The 20,826-nt window shown below is 43.0% G+C and overlaps 1 protein-coding gene across 4 annotated transcripts in view; it reads right to left on the bottom strand.

Annotated features, from left to right (window-relative positions):
- Nucleotides 1-3,821: 3,821 nt before the first annotated feature.
- Ddhd1 (DDHD domain containing 1) overlaps nucleotides 3,822-20,826 on the bottom strand; it is an 82,541-nt gene continuing 65,536 nt past the window's right edge. For 2 of the 4 annotated variants that reach the window (XM_038309886.1, XM_038309888.1), the window contains 7 exons: nucleotides 17,266-17,525; nucleotides 15,323-15,398; nucleotides 13,014-13,163; nucleotides 10,964-11,216; nucleotides 9,907-10,098; nucleotides 7,630-7,713; nucleotides 3,822-4,736 (listed from right to left, as the gene is read on the bottom strand). In XM_038309886.1, coding sequence (XP_038165814.1) covers nucleotides 4,555-4,736; nucleotides 7,630-7,713; nucleotides 9,907-10,098; nucleotides 10,964-11,216; nucleotides 13,014-13,163; nucleotides 15,323-15,398; nucleotides 17,266-17,525 — 1,197 coding nt within the window. In that variant the 3' untranslated portion in view covers nucleotides 3,822-4,554. The remainder of the gene's footprint in view (nucleotides 4,737-7,629; nucleotides 7,714-9,906; nucleotides 10,099-10,963; nucleotides 11,217-13,013; nucleotides 13,164-15,322; nucleotides 15,399-17,265; nucleotides 17,526-20,826) is intronic. The other 2 variants (XM_038309887.1, XM_038309889.1) reach the window with 1 other exon arrangement.

Genomic DNA, 20,826 nt, shown 5'->3' with positions numbered 1-20,826 from the left:
GAAACACTGCCTGTAAGATGAAGGTTCCAGGTGAGGGTGAAACTGTAGGATGAATGAATCACTTGTGATCAGTACTTCCCTGGCTACAGAAGAAAGCGGTGTCAGCCATGTTTGCAGCCGCCACCTGCCTCTGCTTTCCTGGAGCTGTGACTAAAGGCAGCTTGAAGAAACTTTTAAATTGGCCACTTCTCACTTATTTTCTGGTATGACACTCACAGCCCATGCTTTGGAAAACCGATCTTTTTAACTGCTCTGGCTTCAGCACTCGATGAATCTTTCCTTGGAGACCCCACCACTTCCCTCGCTCGCTGGGCACTGTCTCCTGTCATGCTTGCAGTCTCTGCTCTTCATGACTTCTGCTGCTATGTGAAACTGACAGGGTTGTGGACCCGATGACTCAAATCTACACAGTCTGGGGGGTGGAAATGCTGGAGAGAAGGCAGAGTGGTTGAGAACACGAGGACATGGCTTCAGGTTCCAGCACTTACATGGTGGCTCACAACCATCTGTAAGCCCAGTTCCAGGGGACTCAGCACCCTCTTCTGATCTCTGCTGGCACCAGGTACACACATGGTGGTTTTGCACATGCAGGCAAAACACTTGTAGACATAAAACAAATCCAAAGTAATTTTACAAATTCTAGGCAAACTGTGAAATTTGAGGGTTCTTTGAAAATCTCCACTAAGGATCAAGACAAGATGTACATACTCAGGTCACCGCCATCACAACACCCAGGTTTTTCTTAGGGGCTGGCTGTGTTCTCGAGCAATGTGAGTTTCATGGTTCAAGTTCAGCCTGAGCCCCACTGGTTCCTGGCAGAAGCCAGGGGTCAGAATGGCAACAGAGCAGGGACGTGAGATATAAAACAGGAACAAACAAATCACAACTAATCCATACTCAGTTTGGTGGTTTTTTTCCAGTTGCTATTAGTATATTACCTTTTTAAGCCTTGACTATTAACATCTCATCACTCTTTGGCCTGTTTCCATAAATATGGTAAGATTCAAAAATATTTTAAAGATATTTGGTCAGTTTTTCAAATTTTGAAATGTCTTATTCATTAGAATCAAAGGAAATGGTAACTGATGAAGAGGGCCAACTACTTATCTTCAACAGGTGTGCCAGTAACACCTGCTTGGTCTGACGCCACTTCATGTGTCATTGCTGTAGTGACAGTGTTGTAGCGGCTGATGTGGCACTCATTTCAAACATTTCAAGAGTGTATGCATGTGTGAGGGCACGTACAGAGTAGGACGTTAGTGTGTGGAGGACAGAGGGCAGCCTACGGCAGTCAGATCTCCCACCGTGTGGGTTTTGGGAACTGAACTCAGGCTTGGCAGCCATCGCACCGGCTCAGGCTTGCTTCAGACTCTCCATGTAGCAGAGGATGACCGAAACAGGACCTTCCTCGCCTCTACCTCCCGAGTGCTGGGGTTACAGGTGTGCTCTGGGTTCGTGTGCTGATGGGGTGAAACCCAATACGCTGAGTTACACCTCTACTCCACCTTTAGCCCAGGCTAACCCCAAACTCATAGCAACCACGCTGCCTCAGCTTCTCATGTGTTAGGAAGCATTCTACCACACCGTTTGGCGGTGGTGTTAAACGCTTTATGGATAATGGTGGTTTTGTTAATGAGGACACAGCACAGAGAAAGAGACTGATGAGGGTTTCTGGGTCTGACGCCTTTGAAGCAAGCACAAAAGCTAACTTTTTTTTTTTTTTTTTTTGTTTTTCAAGACAGGGTTTCTCTGCAGCTTTAGAGCCTGTCCTGGAGCTAGCTCTTGTAGACCAGGCTGGTCTACAACTCACAGAGATCCGCCTGCCTCTGCCTCCCGAGTGCTGGGATTAAAGGCGTGTGCCACCACCGCATCGGCAAAGCTAACCTTTTTTAAATAGTAAAAAAAAAAAAAACCTATTTATTTTACTTTATGTGCACTGGTGTTTGCCTGCACGTATGTCTGTGTGATGTTGCTGGATCCCCTGCAACTGGAGTTACAGACAGCTGGGAGCTGCCATGTGCATGCTCCGAGATGGACCTAAGTTGGACCGGGAGAACAGCCAGTGCTCTTACCCGCTGAGCCATCTCTGCAGCCCCAAAGCTAACTTTCTGACAGAGAGTAAAGTCAAGATTCTCAAGGCTTGGAAAGCCAGCTTTACTTTGTAATTATATTCTAAAATGCAGTTAAAATTGGATTATAAGAAAAGTGCAATTACTGCTAAAGCTATGACTAAAAAGCCCTAAGGCCAATTTGAAAGGAAAAATAGAATTGAACTCCAAATAGTCTCCTTATCCAACCCTAATTGAGTTAAAGTTGGTGTGATCAATACTCAACAGATTCAGCATGAACACAGGGTAGAGAATAGAATTTTAATTAGTATCAAAATCAGGACTTTTAGGGGCCAGTTTAGTACTTGCTGGAGTAAAACTGTGAACTTACTTGGTAATTGACTTAGCTTCTAAATCAAGTCAGAATTACACATGCTTTGTATATTACTTTAGTATACACCAACATATCCCATGATTACATGCAGACATGGAAAGACAAGAACTATAAAACCAAAATCGGCATCGGTATTGATGAAATTATGAACCGGAAACAGCTGTCCAGAGATGCAGAACATCTGCTTTTCACTGAAAGAGTGGTTTGAACCCTGTTCTCTCCAGGAGTTCACACAAACTCCAGCAGTGAAGTCCAACTGCTCTGAGATGTGAGAAAAGCAGACTCACTCCCCTGCTTCCGGAAGCAAACTTTTCCTTTCAGCTGACACTCAGTGCACGCTCGCCCACCTTTAACAACAGTCAGAAGACATGGGTTTAGTTTTCCTGAGAATTAAATGAGACCTGCTAAATAAATAGGCAACGAAAATGACCTGAGTTCATAGCAATCTCCAAACTCAAAGATGGTGCCTCAGCTCTCTTAAGTCATCGGAAGCCTCTACAGCAAGGGTTTCTGGGAGCTACACACTCGGTCACGCAGCCCTGGCATCCTTAAACACTAGAAATAAGTGCTGCATGCTGAGCAAATCTGATGGCAGCACTGAGCCGACAGCACTGAGGGCAAGGAGTAACAGCCACAGAAAGTCACGGGCTTTGCCCTGCTGCAGAGCAAAGAGCAGGGCAGATGTGGGCTGACTGGCTCTGCTCCCTGCAGCTACAAATCCCTTCCTTACACATGAGGAGGACAGCACCTTGTGTGGAGCCCAGGGAGAGCTACCCAGAGGCAAGTGTTGGCCATAGCAAGAATAGCTACTGCCGCCTTAAGTGAGTCCAGAGCGTATCTGTAGGTGACGCTGGGCTTCTGTTATTCTCCAGCTCACTCATATCTGCAGACTCTCAGGGTCACGCTTGAGCGAAGTCATTAAGTAGCACAGAAAAGGAGATGGTCTGTCTGCCTTTCATCCAAACTCAGTTTGCCGTGCAACCTAATGCAAGGCACTTCAAATACTGGTGCCTCAGTATGTAAACACGTGACATGGTAACGTGTTACTTACCTCAGGGAGTGTCTACACAGAGCACAGAATGCACACCAGATGAAAAGCACTGTGGAAACCTGTCACTTCCTGTGCCCAAGTCTCCATGTTTTCTTTAGAGCACTAAATATTAAATGATGGTGGCATTGCATTCCTTCACATGTGTTAGCTGTTTGGCACACAGGTTTTATATATTTCAAGTCATCATACGCTCTAGCTCAAAGGTGTTTTCTAACAGAGCCAATGCAGTATACCCAATGTAGAGTCCCTGTGTTGAAACTCTCAGCTTTCTCTGAGGTACATGTGACATCATAAAAAAAAAAAGTAAGAAAAAAAATTGAACTAGCACTGTGTAAAACCATGATTTTAATGAAAAACAAAACAAAACAGAAACAAACAAAAGCCCCCCAAAACCTGGAAGTATGCCACAGCAACATCTGGTCATCTAAAGGTACAAAGGTGGATTGAGAAGAAATGGCCTCAACATGATACAAAATAAATGTGGCTCAAAAGAAACACTAAAAATGTAATGTTTCATACGCTGAAATAACTAGAGGTAATAAATTATAAGTACAGTAGTTCAAATACTGCTTTTTAGCATTAGTTGTTTTTAAAAAAACAAGTTAAATTCAGAACATTTCAAATTTGTTATATTCTTCTTTCAAAGTAACTGTGGACATGGAAGCTCGACAAAATCAAACCCATGACACCACCCTGCAGTCTTCACAGAATGCACTCAGCTCTGACCACCTCAGAGTCACAACATTGTATCAGACTCCTGGAGAGCAGGGCTGCGCCTGCAGCTTTCCCTCAGCTCACCTGAGCCCTCCACACTTCCACGCCTGCTGGTTCTCTGCAGGGGCTTTGCTAGACTCACAATCAAAATTACAGAAACAGTAAATAATTTCTTTAGAACTGAAAATGTGTTTTTGTTCTCTTTTGAAAATAAAATAAAGTGCTTTTAAATTAAAGTATTTCTTGCCCTAAAAAAAAAACAAAAAAACTGGAACCTTGAATTCTCCATATCTTGACACATTTTAACAGAAAAAAAAAGTTTTGGGCCATTCATATCCTTCAAGAGTTCAGATTGGATCTAGGCTGGGCTTTGTGTCGTTACCACGCTCGTGCTTGTACATGAATGTTAAAAGAAAAAGAGCAACATCCAAGGACGACCAGTAGGCAGTGTGCGACGTGACGGCTGACCAATAGCGGCTCTCCACAAGGCCTTCTCGGAGTTCAAAGTCAATCCTGTGCTCCAGCTCCACTGAGAAGACAAGAGTTAGATAAGATTACCAAGTATCCGAGGAAGGCTGGGGGTGGCTGCATGGAAATGATTTCTAAATTGTCACCCTCTATTCTAAGTTATGAGGCAGTAAGAAGTCAAAGCGGTCAGGGTTCTACTGGGGGTTCTGCTCCACTGCTCAAGTCAGAAAAGAAGAGTGAGAAAACAGACAGACACATCTGCTTGCTGTCATGGCATACTTCTGGAGTTGGAGGACTATTTCTAGCTCCCTTCCTTGAAAACCTTCTGGCATCCCTGGAGAAATGGGGAGGCCCCACAGAACACACATTTCTACGGGGAAATGCTCCACAGCAACCACTGAAATGTTTTCTAAAATTACTATTATTTCACAGCTCCACAGTGTCCTGCCCCATTAGGCTGGATTCTTAGAGGCAGCTGCCACACAGTCAGACTACGGCATTTAGTGGGGTCTAGCCTGTGTTGTGACATTCAAGTACTCAAATGAACCCACTGTGGCGGGAAAAGTTAAACTGTCCTCGCAAAACTGGAAAAAGCCGAAGAGTCCCAGTCTCTCTTAAGGGGCTAATGTAATGGACCTCAGAGGTGGAATGCCTTCCAGGCTAGAAACACTTGCAGAAAACACCCACTGAGAACTTTTATAAAGTTCTTTTAACCCAAAATTTTCACTTAATTAAAATAAAATTAATCCATAAGAATGCCCCAATCCTTTATTTTTGTACTCCATGGGCCTTCACATGAGATTTGTAAGCACAGTCACCTACACTAGACCAGAATATGAAGATAAGAAAACTGAATTCTCAAACGTGGTAAGAGGAGTCAAGATGAAGTAGGTCACAAAGAAAGAAAAGAGGCAAGTGTGTGATCTGGGAGAATTCGATCTCAAATGCTGCTGTATGTTCCTGCTTAGCTCAAAACTCTGCATGATGTTTTAAAATCAAAGGGTCATTTTTCTTGCTTTAGGAATTACTTGGCTTCACTTTAAGGTCCTGAAATTAATTCTTTTTTGTGTTTGTTTCATTTTTGAGACAAGATTTCTCTGTATAGCCCTGACTGTCCTGAACCTTGCTCTGTAGACCAGGCTGGCCTCAAACTCAGAGAGATCCATCGCCCGCCTCTGCCTCCTGAGTGCTTGAATTAAAGGTGTGCACCATCACCATCCAGCCTGAAATTAATTCTTAGTGTGCTACCACTGTCCTAAAATGCTGCTTTCATAAAGTGTTATCTATTTATTATGGCCCTTGTCATCCTTGTCACCTTTGGAAACATCAGCTATGTGGTTACCTAGACTGGCTATCTCTGGCCTTGGGTTAGAGCAACCACAATGCAAGTTAGGCAGCCAGCTTTCCTCCACAAATGTGCTGTCTCAAACTCCCTCTGGTCCTCAGTGCAGTTCCTGCACACCTTGCTGGCTTTGTGGGAAGATCAGGGATGAAAAGGAGTGGGTCTGGGTTGCTTTCCTCTCTCCCTTTTACACAGAATCTCCAAGGGAAAGAGGAGCTGCATGGCAGCACCACTTTGTAATGCTGTACAGCGTGCTCCTGGCCGAAACGGGTCCGGACGAGCAGGCCCTGCCATCTCAACTGTCATTCCGAGGCCTGTCAGGACAACACAGAGATGGACTCTCCTAGTCTTTCTAACTTTCTGGGATCATGGGGAAAGGAAAAAGGAAAATTACCTTTTCTTCTTCTATGTTTCAAATACCTAAATGTAAAATCTGTTCAAAACAAACAGAACCTTGTTCCTGAGCAGGTGGAGAGAATAAAGCCGAGAAAGCAGCTGTGGTTGAACGCAGGTGTGTGCGTATGCACCCAGGCCAGGTGACAACTTTGGGAGTCACTCCTTAAGTGCTGGCCTTTTTTGTTTGCTTCTTCAGACAGCATCTCTCATCAGCTTGGAGCGTGTTAACTAGGCCAGGCTGGCATGCCAGTGAGGGCCAGGGATTCAGCCATTTCTGCCCACTCAGAACTGCAGTTACAAACATATACCACCATGCCCGGCTTTTAAAGAGTGGGCTTTGAGGCTTGAACTCAGTTTCTCTTGCAAGAATTTTTCTGACTGAGCTATTTCTCCAGTCCAATTATTTATTTATTTATTTTGGGGGAGGTGTTAGGCTATATGACTAGTGGGTGGGGATACTTGGGTGACTTCTTGAGGGAGTTCACCGAGATAGGTCAATATAAACTTCTGCTCTGGAGGCCAAAAAGGACCCAGTATGTCATACTCTTTGAGTATCAAGTAATATGGATTTTGATAATTGAAAAAGATGCATGAAAAATTAAAGGTGGCTAAAATAACAAAAGAAAACCCTGAACACATTTTTTAACATCAAAGATAAAAATTCACTATTAGTAAGAAAAAGATGAAAGAGAGAGAAACTACAGAAGGAGCGAGAAATCGGTCAGCAAAGGAACTGTAAGCTGTAAGACCAGTCCTTAGTGGCAGATTGGGAGTGCTGGAAAGGAAGACTAAGAACGCGTCTGCATCAGTATCGCTGTGCTTAAGATGATCCAGCCTGGCAGAGGCCATGTGTGCTTGTGTTAGGATGAGCTGTCAGCTGTGGCAGATGCACAGCCCAGTGTTAACCTCAGACATCGGGGACAACTAGGAGCGATGCAGTTCTTTGTACCAGGGAACCTTTTTATATCGACATGAAAAGAAGAGCGGAATGTCTGTGGTCTCGAGGACAAGAAAGAAGACAGACAGGGGCCTAATGCCGTTCTCCTGTTTCTGAAGTCCTCTTTTGTAGGCGTGCTGTATTTCTTAACATCTGAAGATGAGAAAATACACACGGTCTGCAGTGACAGCACTGTGGCCACTCCTCCAGAGGCTACCCCAGTCCTCACTGAGCCGATCTCTCACAGTGTGCGGAGCACCACCCTGACATATACCATACCGAGGCTATCATCTTTACTCTGCATTACATTTTCCGGGAAAAGAAGTTGTGGGAGATAAAAGAACGATTCTTGAAGTCTGAAATCTGTGAAAAAAAACAAACAAGATGCTGTAAAGGCGAGGTTGATGGTTAAAAATGGCCTTCAGTGTTGCAATGGCCAAAACCTTAGAGCAACCTTCCACATAAGCTGATGAGCCCAGCACACACACAAAGAAGCACACCCTGGGTCTCTGTGAAGAGCTCCTTCAGGGATACATAACCACAGCTCAATCTCCAGTGATAGCTCCATACTCCTCAACTCAGTGCTCATTCAGGCGGTAACCGGGAGGGCGACAAAACAAACCAAAACCCTACAAGTACAGAGCCTTTCCTTTGACATGCTGTAAACACAGGGACGTAAAAAATGAAACCATAAAACGCTTTAAAATGAGCTGGTCTTTTCAGAAGAAGTTAAGGCTCGCTAGTAAGATGTGTCAACTTGATGAGAAAATAAAGACGGTCAACTGACACACTTACTCTTCAAAGAGAAAACTTGGTCACAAATTCAGTCTGTGTCCTCCTCACCCTCAGAGAACGAGACCCAAAGACAGTGGCGTCAGAAGAGAGGTTTATCCTGAAGAACTGAGGCAGTCAATGTGAGGAGGAGAAACGGAGGAAGGAAGCTCAGTCACCTAATCACAACACCCAAATTCCAGAAAGATTTAAGGGACAGAAGTTTCAGGATTGCAAGGTAGCAATTATGACATAAGAGCCAAGACTACACAGAAGGATACACTACTGAGGCAAGTCAAAGAATTACTGAGATAAATTCCAAGTGACTTAAGGCAGAATTGTATCACCATAGGTCTGATTTTAATTATTTTAATAGTCCTATCTCTATTGAGAGATGACTACAGGAAGACTCAAGATGATCTCAGATATAGTACAGTCTAAGGTTGGAATTTAACATGAAGACTGGTAAGCATTTACATGGAAGCATGACACAACATGGCATGGGTGTAGCTCAGCAGGAGTGCAGGCTGCATGCACAGCACACAATAGGGCCTTGGTCTGAAGGAATGTGTGCAATGAGTCCATCCAACTGAGCACCTAGCGACCAGGGCAGGAAGAACTGTTGCTCTGCTACCATTTGGGACATGTTTGCTAGTATGTACACAAAATGAAAACATTTTCTTTGCACAGACTCTCTACATGTTCACTCCTTTTGCTGGGTTCTCCAGTGAGGCTGGGAGAGTCTGGCCCCAGTATGCCCCCTCTTGTTCATCAGCATCACCGGTAGCTTGTGGTAGCAAGACTATGGAGAACTGCAGCTTCTTAACATTACCTCACAGACTTCCTTAAGAAGCTAGCGGTTTTGACTTCTGCATGCCACCAATGCTTACATATTTACAGTCATGTTTCCAGGTCAAAATGAATGAACTCAGTGTAAGAAATCAGGAAAATGAGTTTTATACAGATATCAAAGTCTAAAAAGAATAGTCTATCCATGGTTCCAACAACTCACAAACATAAATTTAGCACTCGAAAGGAATGAAAAATGCCATTGGCCCAATTAGGAATGCTCAGACCTAATGTTAATCCACCCTGGGGAGGTTGAGTGTGGAGGAACCACGCAGTCTCTAGGATGCCACCTTGACTTGTTCTGGTTGCTGGTCACTTCAAAATTCAGGGAGGCAGACACAGCAACAACACAATGCTACCAGTAACTGAGATGGAGTCTGTACCGATGACAGAAGCAGTCATTTTCTCTTGCTAGCTGCAGAAAGGGAGCAGCCATGTAAGGACTTGTCTGTCCTTATCACCAGTGGGAATACCAAAGTGCTAGTGCTACTACTGGACACCTAAAAACAACGCTCCCTGATGGATTAGTGTTTCACAGCTATGTAAGATTAAAAAAAATAAAGCTCATCTTACTGTTACATGTATCTACACATAGAAATCCCTTTGTACACCAGGTAACCAGGGCAGGAACAGATGACACAGTGACATGCCTCCGCTTTGGAGGTCTCATAAAGTTGGATGTGTGTGTGTTTAGCTGCAGGAATTTAAACCTTGGTGACTGTAGTAAAAATATACATTGTAAAAGCTAGACTGTCTTGTGCTGGAGAGCCCTGGTTAAAATGATCTAGTAATTTGTCACTGCAGACACTAAAACTACACTTGCCTAAAAAGTATTCTTTCCAGACCTGAATGCAGACTGCAGGTATCCCTGCCCTCCCGCCCCTCCTAAGCTACAGAGGTAAGCACACAGACTGGAGGACAACCATAGGAACTAACATGCAGAGTCGAGGAAGCCGGAGCTGCTTTGTGGCAGGGTCTGTGTCGCCACGGTGGTGGTAGCAGGGGAAGCGACAGGCTTCTTCTCATCTTCCACTGTGTCTTTAGATGTCTCAGATGGCTGTGATGTTGAAGAACGTCCGAATCTCGAGAACAACATTCCTCCAAGCCCCTTTCCAATGCTAGCAGCCCCTGTATGTCACAGAATAGGGCAGTCACTCTGCTGACTCATCTCACAGTGAGCTGAAGAGCACCACCCATAATTATAGCCGACTGGCATTTTTCTCCAGGGTGGTGACCTAAAAAAAATATTCCAATTTCTACTGTAGGTTTTTAAATAAGAATGATGGTTAAAAGAAGAAAAGCTGTATAAATTCTAGGAATACAGATATACAAACACACAGCCAAGATAATATTTTATCCAGATGTTCATTGTTATGGAAGTATTTGGCAAAATTAAAGCTTCTAACAAAAGACCCATATTGTTGGCATGGAGCATATACTTACTATTAAGAGGTATATGTCTTACTAAATTTATGCTATAAAAAGCCATTAATAACCTTTGAGCATGAAGTCAAATAGTAAGCAAGTTTGGTGGGTAAGGCCTACTTATACTGCCATCTTGTGGCATTTACACAAAGGACACTGAGCCAGAAACAAAGGACAAATTCAAGGGGTATGCTATTGGCACGCCCAATTTCCGTACTGGCACAAGTAGTTACTCAAAGAGAGATGAAATACCCCTGTTGGTCTAGGAAGCAAAAGCACTAATTGACTTTCAGAAGACATAAGCATTCTGATGGGGAGATTCCACCAGAACTCAGAAGAGGAAGTGAAGCAATAAAAACACTTCTCAGGATCCCTCAGTAAGTCACAGGGCCAAGACTACAAGAGCGACAGAATGCTGTTTCTTGTTCTTTAATGTAACTGGAGGACATCACAGCTTCTGCTTCAGTCAGCAGGCAAGCTTGGACAGTTGGAAATTTTCTAACAGCAGATTTCCAACCACCCCCAACTTAAGTGCTTACTCTCATAGGTAAGAAGCAAGAGAAATTACCCAATATGCTTGCTTTGCCAATGTTAGTTATAGACTCTCCATAGTGGCGCCGTGACAGCACCGGGGAGGTCACGGGGCTCGGGATATTTGCCATGCTTTCACTCTCTGAGACTGAGGTAGGTTCTTTCGTTGGGTTGAGAAAGTTTGGCTTCATGTGTTCATAAGGTAGAGGGTTTGCAGTGTTGTACCAGTGGATCTGGACTGGTGAAATGTTGCTGTAGTGCTTCAGAATTAATGGCTCTAATCTGTAGGCCTAGACATTCAAAAATGCAAAGAAATACACCATTAATGCAAAATATCTGGATTTTAGTAAATTATTTATTCCTAAAGCTCTGTTGAGTAAGTAAATCTTAGAGCAACAATTTAAAAAGTGGCTTTAAAATATACTTCCATATTTCTTACTACTAATATATGTGGTTGTCTAATTACATATTCCTACTGATGAGACTACAAAAAAACTGGAGTTAGTTTTGACTAATGGTATCTATTAAATCATTTTCAGTGAAAAGGACGAAGGTTCACCACATTCTGATATAATCTAACAAGATTTATGTCAGACTCACAAAGCTGAAGTGGGGGATGATAGCCCAAAACGTAGTAAATAAGATTAGTCTTTAATATTTACATCTTTTGTTATACTTGATTGCAAACACGTGACTCCAATAAGAAAGAGCCTAACTTGAAAGCCAACCAAAGGCTGCTTTCTACACCAACGAGTCAATCACCAGCTGTAGGGGCAGCACAGACGCCCACCTCCATCACTAACTGTCATTAACGGTTTGCCATCTGTTTGGTTACACAATCTCAGAGCCATCTCATAGGAGGCAAAGAGAATGCCTGCAAAACCTGCCCAGCAAAGGTCTACCCGAAGCATTAAAGAAAGTATTAGGAAAAACAATGCAGCTTGTAGCAAGATGCATGCTTAGGACACGTGAAGCTCTAGGTTCAAATCCCAGAACCAAATACATAAAAGCCTAATTTGAGATGTACAAAGAAAACAGAATTCATGTGTGCAGAAAAACACCTCAACATACAGACACGCTGGTCTCAGTGACTGCCATGACCGTGCTCTGCATCCAAGCCTCTAACAGACTTAGGCTGCCATCCTAGCGGAAGCTTACTTTCAGCTCTCCCATTTCAGTTGGGAGTTTTCTCTTAAACATGGCAGTCAGAAGTTTAGACACACGGGTCTTTCTAAAATTCAATAGTCCGTCAGTCAATGTTTATTTGGCACTAGCTAATCAGTTTTCAAAAGAGTTCACACAATTATAATAAAAGCTAATTTCAGATAATTGTTTAAAATAGTGTTACTGTGTGTGTAATACTGACTGTTTTCCCTAACGAGATGTTAGGAAATTTCTGCACTGTGTAGTGGGGAATCGAACCAGGTTGTGTGTCATGTCCCATCCCCGACCCGCCAAACTAAGTGAGCACTTTAATGCAGAGCTACTCCAGTCTGAAAATACTTGTCTATTTACAAAAGCATGGAAGAGCTCGGAGTGTTTACCTTTAAAAACATTTAAAAGAACAAATATAGCAAAAAATTGAAAAAAATGAGCATTTTATACTTTGATTCAACTAATGCATATTACCTTTCATGTTTTGAAGAGGATCTGTCAGACTCATCTCAATTTTATATGTTTCAGAAAAACAGCACTTAAAGCAGAAAAGTATTTTTTATATTTACTTAAGAGTTATGTGTATGTGTACCATAAGGAAGTGTGCAGTGCCCATGGAGGTCAGAAGGGGGCTCTGCTGAAGCTGGATTTACAGAAGGTAGTGAGTCACCTGAAGTGGGTACTGGGAATCAAACCCAGGTCCTAGGCAAGAGAACCAAGTGCTCTTGACAACTGAGCCATCTTTCCAGTCCCTGATAGGTGTTGTAAGAGGAGATCCTCTCTAACACTTTATTTCGTGAACTCTGAATGAATCAACACAGTGTTAAAAACACAACCTTTTCAAGTCAGAAATGAATCTCCTGTTAGCTCATGGCCCCTGACAAGGTTGCTCATAGAGAACAGGGATCTAGGAAGCTCACAGTGAAACTCACCACTGGGTCTGTAGGATGAAAAATATTTAGTAAGCGGTTACAAATCTCTCGAGGTAAAATGTGGTCTTGACTTCCAGTATTTCCTGGTCTGATGCCACGCAATGCCAAGAAAACTGCTAGTGGGGATCCCATACAGAAGAAATTCTCAACCTAAAATGAAAAGAGCCGTCCTAAATTTAGACAACGGTGAAGTGTTATTTTCAACAGAATAATAAAATACAAACAATAAAATCACCTCTAAGTATATATGTTTTAAGTAAGCTTTGTTTGCATTACTTATTACATACCAGCCATTAATGATTTTGTAATAATTTACTTCCAGTGGGGTTTTCATTATTTTAAAATATAGCAGAAGTTAAAGCTGAGACAAGGAGGGAGGTGACAGGAAGCAGGTCTTTGCACTTCTAGTTCCTGGTCGGGGTGACATGAGGCTATGCCTCTACGCCAGGTGCTGTGGTGGTCGGGACCAGCAGCGGGGTAGAGCCACTGTTCCCAAGCTGATGGCGTGTGGGAGGAATGCCATGGAAGGATGGAGCCGCCAACTCTGAGGCCTTTTCAGAGGGCGGGGCGAGCAGTGGCCAGCACAAGACAGTAAGGACTTCCACAGTTGAGACTGGGGTATCAAGGCTGGAAGAATGACCCACAAGACTGTAACTCATTTGGACTAAGTAGAGAGAAAAAGGTACTGGATGATTTTTGAGAAAAGACATAGGTAAGACTGACACAAAAGTGTGCATGTGTGTGAGTCTACTTGGGATGACAACACTCGGATCTCTGACTATCCAGGGAAGACAGGCTGCATTTATATCTTAGGCTGTGAAGAATGGCACTTAGCCCATACTCTGAGAAGCGTAACCTGGAAGCAGTGTGTGTGACTGCACCAGGAAACTGAGAAACTACTGATTTGGGAAAAAAAAATCTCTTGAAAGGAATGAGGCAAGAGATAATCTCAAGCAGGGCAGGCCCAGCTGTCATTCATAGTGGGAACATTTGAGGATCGATGGGATGCTTGCATGGAGATGATAAAGAATGGGTCAGAGACACAACAATGCAGCTCCACTGTCAGAGGAAACTGTCCCCAAATCTTATTTTTGTTCATAGGTAAGTTTGAGATGTCTGTAATGTGTGGCTGCAAAGTTAAGAGCAGGGGTACAGAAATGTATCTTCTGCCGTCACATCAGCATGAACATCACTGTAGTCACGGCACGTGAGGCCAAGACAGTCACCCCGCTTGCCAAGGATGTGCTCAGAACACAGAGAGCTGGAGACAGACCTACATTTAGTCAGCAGGAGGAAGGGGAACTCTACAAGGGAGAGTGAAAGAACCAGAATCCAGGGCAGCAGGTAAGCCAAGATTCTGGTCCTCATGCCTCATCCAACCATCCTGCGACAGGGCTTCGGCCTCCAATTCTATGCGCCTGTAACGCCTTCCAAAAAGATGACAGGAGGACTTCTATTTTTACAGAGAAAAAACACAAATGAAGACTTATTTTTGAAGGAATATTTTGAAATGGCGCCTTCATGCTTCTGAACCTGGAGCCTCACACATGCTATCACCAAGCTGCCCAGCCCAAGGAAAAGCACTGCAAACAGCAGAGACAGAGCTGGTACAAACCAGTTATCCTATAGACAGAGAGAAAAGAGGTCTGAAAGAGACAGAAATGAAGCTGCACTTGCGGCTCCCATCTGTAGTCCTAGGACTCACGAGAATTTGAGGTCAGCCTGGGCTACTACATGAGTTTCTGTCTCAAAAAGCAAAAACAAGGATTCAGGGCGAGGATGGCTCAGTGGGTAAGAGCACGTACTCTTCAAGCATGAGGACCTAAGGTAAAGAAGCTGACACCACCAGTCAAAACGGCCCTGGCAGCCTTGTCTTGGGCTTTGTTCTAGACTTCATAAACTGAAGCACCCAGCTCCCTACCCTGAACTTTTATTTCCTTCTTGCTGTGGACCACACATTTGTTCCTTCTAAATAGTAAATGTCACCACACATCTGTCTCAACTAGTCCTCTCCTTGCTGTTCTCTTTTGACTTGGGCAAATGTAAGCCAAGCTAAAGAACAAGTGTTCATCCTCCTAAAGCCTCCCAGACAGAAGGAAAGCCACTTCTCAAGTGCACGACTGCTCTGCACACTGCTCAGGGCACGTACGCACTGCCAGGTCTCACCCACGCTGTTCTTTGGAGCACGTGTCCAAGCACACAGTATATAACCAATCACGACGAAGCCTTCATTTGACTAAATTTTCATGACACCATACTCAAATGTCCAAAAAGTATCAAGACGATGAGAGGCTGATCTCTTCCCTTACCTTAAATTTTAAGGCAGGTGTTTGCGTTATGGACGACGCCTTCAGTCCATGTAGCCGTTCTTCTATTTCCCTCAGCCTAGGAGGCAGTATGAGACCACAACAAATCACCATTGTATTAGAGGCTTACTACTTTATGAAGCAATGATGGCTCTCACACCAGCCCCTTCTATGACAATGTTTAATTGATGTTCCTGCTGTACTGCTCAGGGTCTGCAAAGGCATGTCTTACGACACTTGTATACATAATTATTGACCTACCTATCCCCGCTTCTTTCTCTCTACCTGCCTGCCTGCCTACCTGCCTTGCTTTAAAAATTATACTTTATACTCTCTTCTTCAATCTTTTTTTAAAAATGTCTTTTCCTTATCTATATTTAGTAATGAATCTTATAGGTGTTTTCACTGTATTGCCCCCACCTGCTTTAATTTCTAAAACAGCCATTATTTGTTGAGCACACGAGAAACCACTTTTAACCCCTTTGCTAAGGACACCCGGGTCGCCTCTTTTATTACTCTCTGGCTTCGCTCACATCTAATACATTTGCTTACATTTCTTTCTCAAGAAAGCCACAACTCACTTTCTCAGACAGACTTACTCATTTACATATGCAAGTATTTTCTTAGTTATTCTGGACAGTCTCATGTTGCTTGGGCTAACTTTGAAATCTTGATCCTCCTAGCTCTACTTCCTCACTGCTAGGATTACAAGCTTGTGCCACCATGATCACATTTTAAAAAAAGGTTTAAGTGTTCTGTGACTCATTTTGAATCACGAGTGTGTACATGTTGATAAATGTGAATGCAGTGCCTGCACAAGCCAGAAGAGGGTGCTGGGTCTCCTGGAGCTGGTGCAGCAGGTGACTGTGCGGTCTGACAGCAGGGCTGAGGAGCAAATTCCGGTCCACTCAAAATTTCACTGGATTTACACATCAAGACCGCTGCTCTGAGGATAGCCAACCTTGTTTTCTTTTATGTTTATTTGAGACAGGGTTTCTCTGTGTAACCCTGGATGTTCTGGAGATAGCTTTAAAGGCCAGTCTGGCTTCAAACTCAGAAATTTACCTGCCTCTGCTTCTTGAGGCTGGAATTGAAGGTGTGTGCCACCACAGTCGCTAAACGTCATTTTCTTCCGAGACTAATAATCATTTTGTTATCATAATATTTATGTCTTCGGCACCTAATAAGTCAAATTCTGAGACAACTACTCTAAAAGTAAAACAAAGCCAATGCTTTCTGAGTAAAAATTTTGTCAGTTAACCCAGTTGTTTGTATAAAATGCTAAGTTATCAGAATCAGTGTCTTCCGCTGTAAACTTGTATCAGTTAGAGGAAGATGGTGAAGGCAAGTGTCACCTAAGATGATAATGCAGCAAAGAGTTAAAGGATGCTAAGAGGGTCATTAAATCTACTTACAGTTATATACTATATAATTGTTAAGAGATAACATGTAAAATAATTGGCCAAGAGTAACAAAGTTTTAATACTATTTTCAGAATAAAGGTTCAGACCAGCAAATAAAAGATTACACACTGCAGACAGTGGGAACAAACTGTGAGCAAAGATGGAGGAAGATGAAATTATTCTGTGGAAAAATCCATGTAATGAAAGTATAAAAATTAATAACCTATAGGTCAGTTAGGTATGGTATCTAATAAACTATACCTTGAACAAAGCATAAAGCTTTTTTTTTTTTTTTACTTAAAGTTTTAACTCTATTTGTGTTGTTCTGCGCGTGTGTGTGAGCACAGAGAGGCACTGGATTTCCCGGAGCTGGAGTAACAGGAGTTGCGAGCAGCCCGATGTGGGTGCTGGGAACTCAACTCTGGTCCTCTGAAAGATCAGCCTGTGTTCTTAACCACAGAGCCATTTCTCCAGACCCAAGGCATTTTCTTAAGAACATCAGCAATTCCAGTAGGGCGTTTTCAAAAATCTAGGGATGTTTACCGTCGCTTTGTTATATAGAGTTCATCAAGAAGATGCCGCTCTTCGTAGCTCATCCACCGTTCATCAGGCAGTTCTTCTTTCTGTAGCAGCTGCTCATAGAGTCGAACTGGATTCCAGCCCGTCATGATATCATAAGTAATTACACACCCCAAGGAATGGGATACTATTGAGACTTTACCCCCTTTTTCTTCAAAGTCTGGATTCCGAGAACAGAAAAGGGAATATAATCGATTCAGCTCTTGCTGAAGGCCTTTAACTAGCTGTTTGAAATAAGAAAATACAATCATATTAGATTTTTCATTGAGGGCTATAAATTTTATTTCTAAATGCAAACGTATTAAGAAAAACAAACATGATTGCTGAAATATAAACAGGTTATTAAATTACTCAGGTGCTTTAAAAAGATACAGGAATGCAGGTCTGTATACATGCTACAAACCGTCTCATCACCCCAGGCGGAGATTCTCCTCAAGATCCATCCTTTTGTAGGCGTTCAGTAAATTACACTAGCCAGATAGGAGAAATTTCCTTTTGAATTCTAATAAGATCTCCAAAAACCCCTGGAAATTTCTACTTCAAAGCAACTTACTGTCTATCAATTCTAAATTTTCAGTGAGTGGGCTTTAGTCGTAGAAACATTTTTTCAAGGAATGTAAGTTTATAACTGATATGCTGAAGACAGACTATGTAGTAAGAGGCTGCTGCAGGAAGTCACCAGAGACCTCCGTAGTTTACATCTCGTCGTGCTGCTGACAGAGAAAAATAAAAATGACTTCAGCGATGGAGCTCAATAAGCCTGCTGACGAGAAGCAGCTCAGTACTTCACCTCTGGGAAGCTACCGAAATACCCACCTTCCCCAAACCCACAAAGGCTACTTTATCTCTCAAACCGTCCCGGACCCTCAAGTTTAGCACAGTCCTCTCTCCTTACTGTTTCTTCTATTTGATTATAAATTTTCAGTTTTTATTCATTTTACCTCACTAGTTAACAAGCCAGCTGTTTCTCTGATATATTTGTTTTTACAGAGCTTCTATTTTAAAATCATGTTCTATCAAGAGACAAGCAAACTCCATCAGCTGCCACAGAATACCCTCCACCTGATGGTGTAAACTAGCACTCACTCTTGTGCTGTGACTGGTGGGCTCAATGAAGTATGCATGAAGCCCTGGCATCTTCTGCTGACATCTTAGAGTTCACTAAAACAAAGGCTAATTTGAGCTATTGACACTATGTTATCTGTCCGATGCAATCCATCCTGTCACTGAGCAGAGGGAAAGAGGCTTGTGCTCCAGTGGCAATTGTTCTCCAGCTCTCACATGGATCCGGATCTCTCGGGCAGACTGCTACAAGTGGACTGGTGGGCTCTGGCTCCAAGTTCCCAACTCAGAGGCACTAGAGACCCTGGAAATCTGCATTTGTAACACATTCCTGGAAAATATTGTTGGTGCTAGCCTGAGAATGCTACTTTAGGAACTACTAGTTCAAGGAAAAATGAATATAAAAGCCTTTTAAGACTGGGGCTGTAGGCAAAACTCCAGGACTAAAGAGTACACCATGCAATGTCACTCTGTGTGCTGTTCATTAAGGGAGCTGTAATTCTCTGGAGTGAGCTCTTACAGTATCAAAAATCCGTAAGATAAAAAAAATTCCTTCCTTACAATCCAAGCAGCACCTACAGAGAAAGAGCACAGGAGTGTTTTGCTTGGGGTTGAATCCAGGATGTTGTGTGTGCTTGGGCAGTAAGACACTGACTCATCTCTACTACTATTTACTTATGAAGGTCTTGATTCTAAGTTTTATACTAGGTAAACACAGAAGTACTTCAGTACACTGGCAAAAAAGCAGCCAATTTTCACGTATTTTAAAAACGCAGTCCTCAGAAGGTGTGACCTGAGAAGGAAGAGCTGACACACAGCCTTGTCCCTCTAACCCTGGCTCTTTGGTGGCCATTAACAAACTTAGGGTTTTTCTTTTGAGAAACTCAATCTAGAGTCAGAGATAAGGGGCAGATATGAGAGCACCCCCTGTGGCACCCTAGCTGGTGGTGGCTTAGCAATCCGCCTGGTCTCTTGTTTCCATGCTGAAGGGAGTGTCCATTATTTTGAGGCAGCTCTGCTACTACAAAGGTCTTCACCACAGGACACGACCATGCTCCTCCTAGTCACTGATTATTTTACTGTCTTTGTGAACGAGTAACATGAGGGATTGCAGCTTATTCTGATATTTTATTTTTTATGAATGATTTGTCTGCATACATTCTGTGTATCAAATGTGCTGGAGGATGTCAGAAGGGGGTTAGGATTCCCAGGAACTGAAGTCACAATGGTTGTGAACCACCACGTGGGTGCTGGGAACCGAACCAGGGTCCAGTGAGGAGCAACAAGTGTTCTTAACCGCTGCACCACATCAGGCCCCAATATAAGGGATTTTTAATTTACAGACTGTAAACGAGCGAGCGAGCGAGCGAGCGAGCGAGAGAGCAAGAAACACCGCTTACTATGCACTCCTTTAAGAAGCACTACCTAGAACTTCCTGACGGTAGTACCTAGGAGTACCTAGGAGAACTGCTAATTTAAAATAAAAACACAGGCTTCATTTCAGACCAAGTAAATCACAACCTCTAGGGGATGGACCTAGAAAATGGTTTTTCCCCTTAAGTTGAATATTTTGTTTCCTTGACTTTTTATTTGAAAATATAAAATGTTACAAAGTAAAATTAGTACAAAAAAACCAAATGTCTGTGTTGGAGCTGGCTCGAGTTATGAGAGCACACTGCTCTTAGGGACACTGAGGTCAGTTCTCAGCACTCACATAGGGTGGCTCACAGCCATTAACGCTGGCTCCGAGGGAGCCAATGCCCTTTCCTGGACTCTACAGGCACTTGCACTCAGAAGCACATTCCCCTCCTCACAACACAAAATGAAGAAAACCCATGTGTTATCTTTTATTTAGATTATCCTTTTGTTAGCATTTATCACACATGTGTTAGTTATTCTCTCTGTTTCTCTAAATATGCAATCACACACCTTCCCAACATCTCTGGCAATTACGTGAGGGATACACTATACACACTGTCATCTTTTATCTCTTAATACTTCATTACATTTCTTAATGCTAGGAATATTTCTAGTGTGATTATTCGTGCTACATGGCATAACCTGGATATATTTTATCTAATCTACTACCACAACCCAACTCTGTCATCCATTCCTGCAACTTCCTCATCTACTACAGGACAACAGGGAAGGGGTATGAGTATTTATCAGATCTCTTCCACCCCTGTAATTGGCAATAGTTCCTGTAATTACTGTCTTCTATGACACTGACAATAGAATACAGCACCAGCCCCACGTCCTGTTTGTGTTTCTCAGATATTTCCTCAATATTATGATGCTGCACAGGGGATGCTGCATCCTCCACTGGGTATCATATTCCAAGGCTCACAATGTCCACCTGTCCCTTGGGAAAACCCAGGATAGATGCTGCCTGAATTCTCCTGTGTGTAATTACTGTTCCTCTTTTGTAGACCGGGGAGCAGTCTGTGAGGATGCACACAATTA

Source organism: Arvicola amphibius, chromosome 13 (genome assembly GCF_903992535.2).
Source record: "Arvicola amphibius chromosome 13, mArvAmp1.2, whole genome shotgun sequence".
Taxonomy (NCBI): domain Eukaryota; kingdom Metazoa; phylum Chordata; class Mammalia; order Rodentia; family Cricetidae; genus Arvicola; species Arvicola amphibius.
The sequence above is the reverse complement of the archived record's forward strand: the minus strand, read 5'-3'. Positions and strand labels throughout refer to the sequence as shown.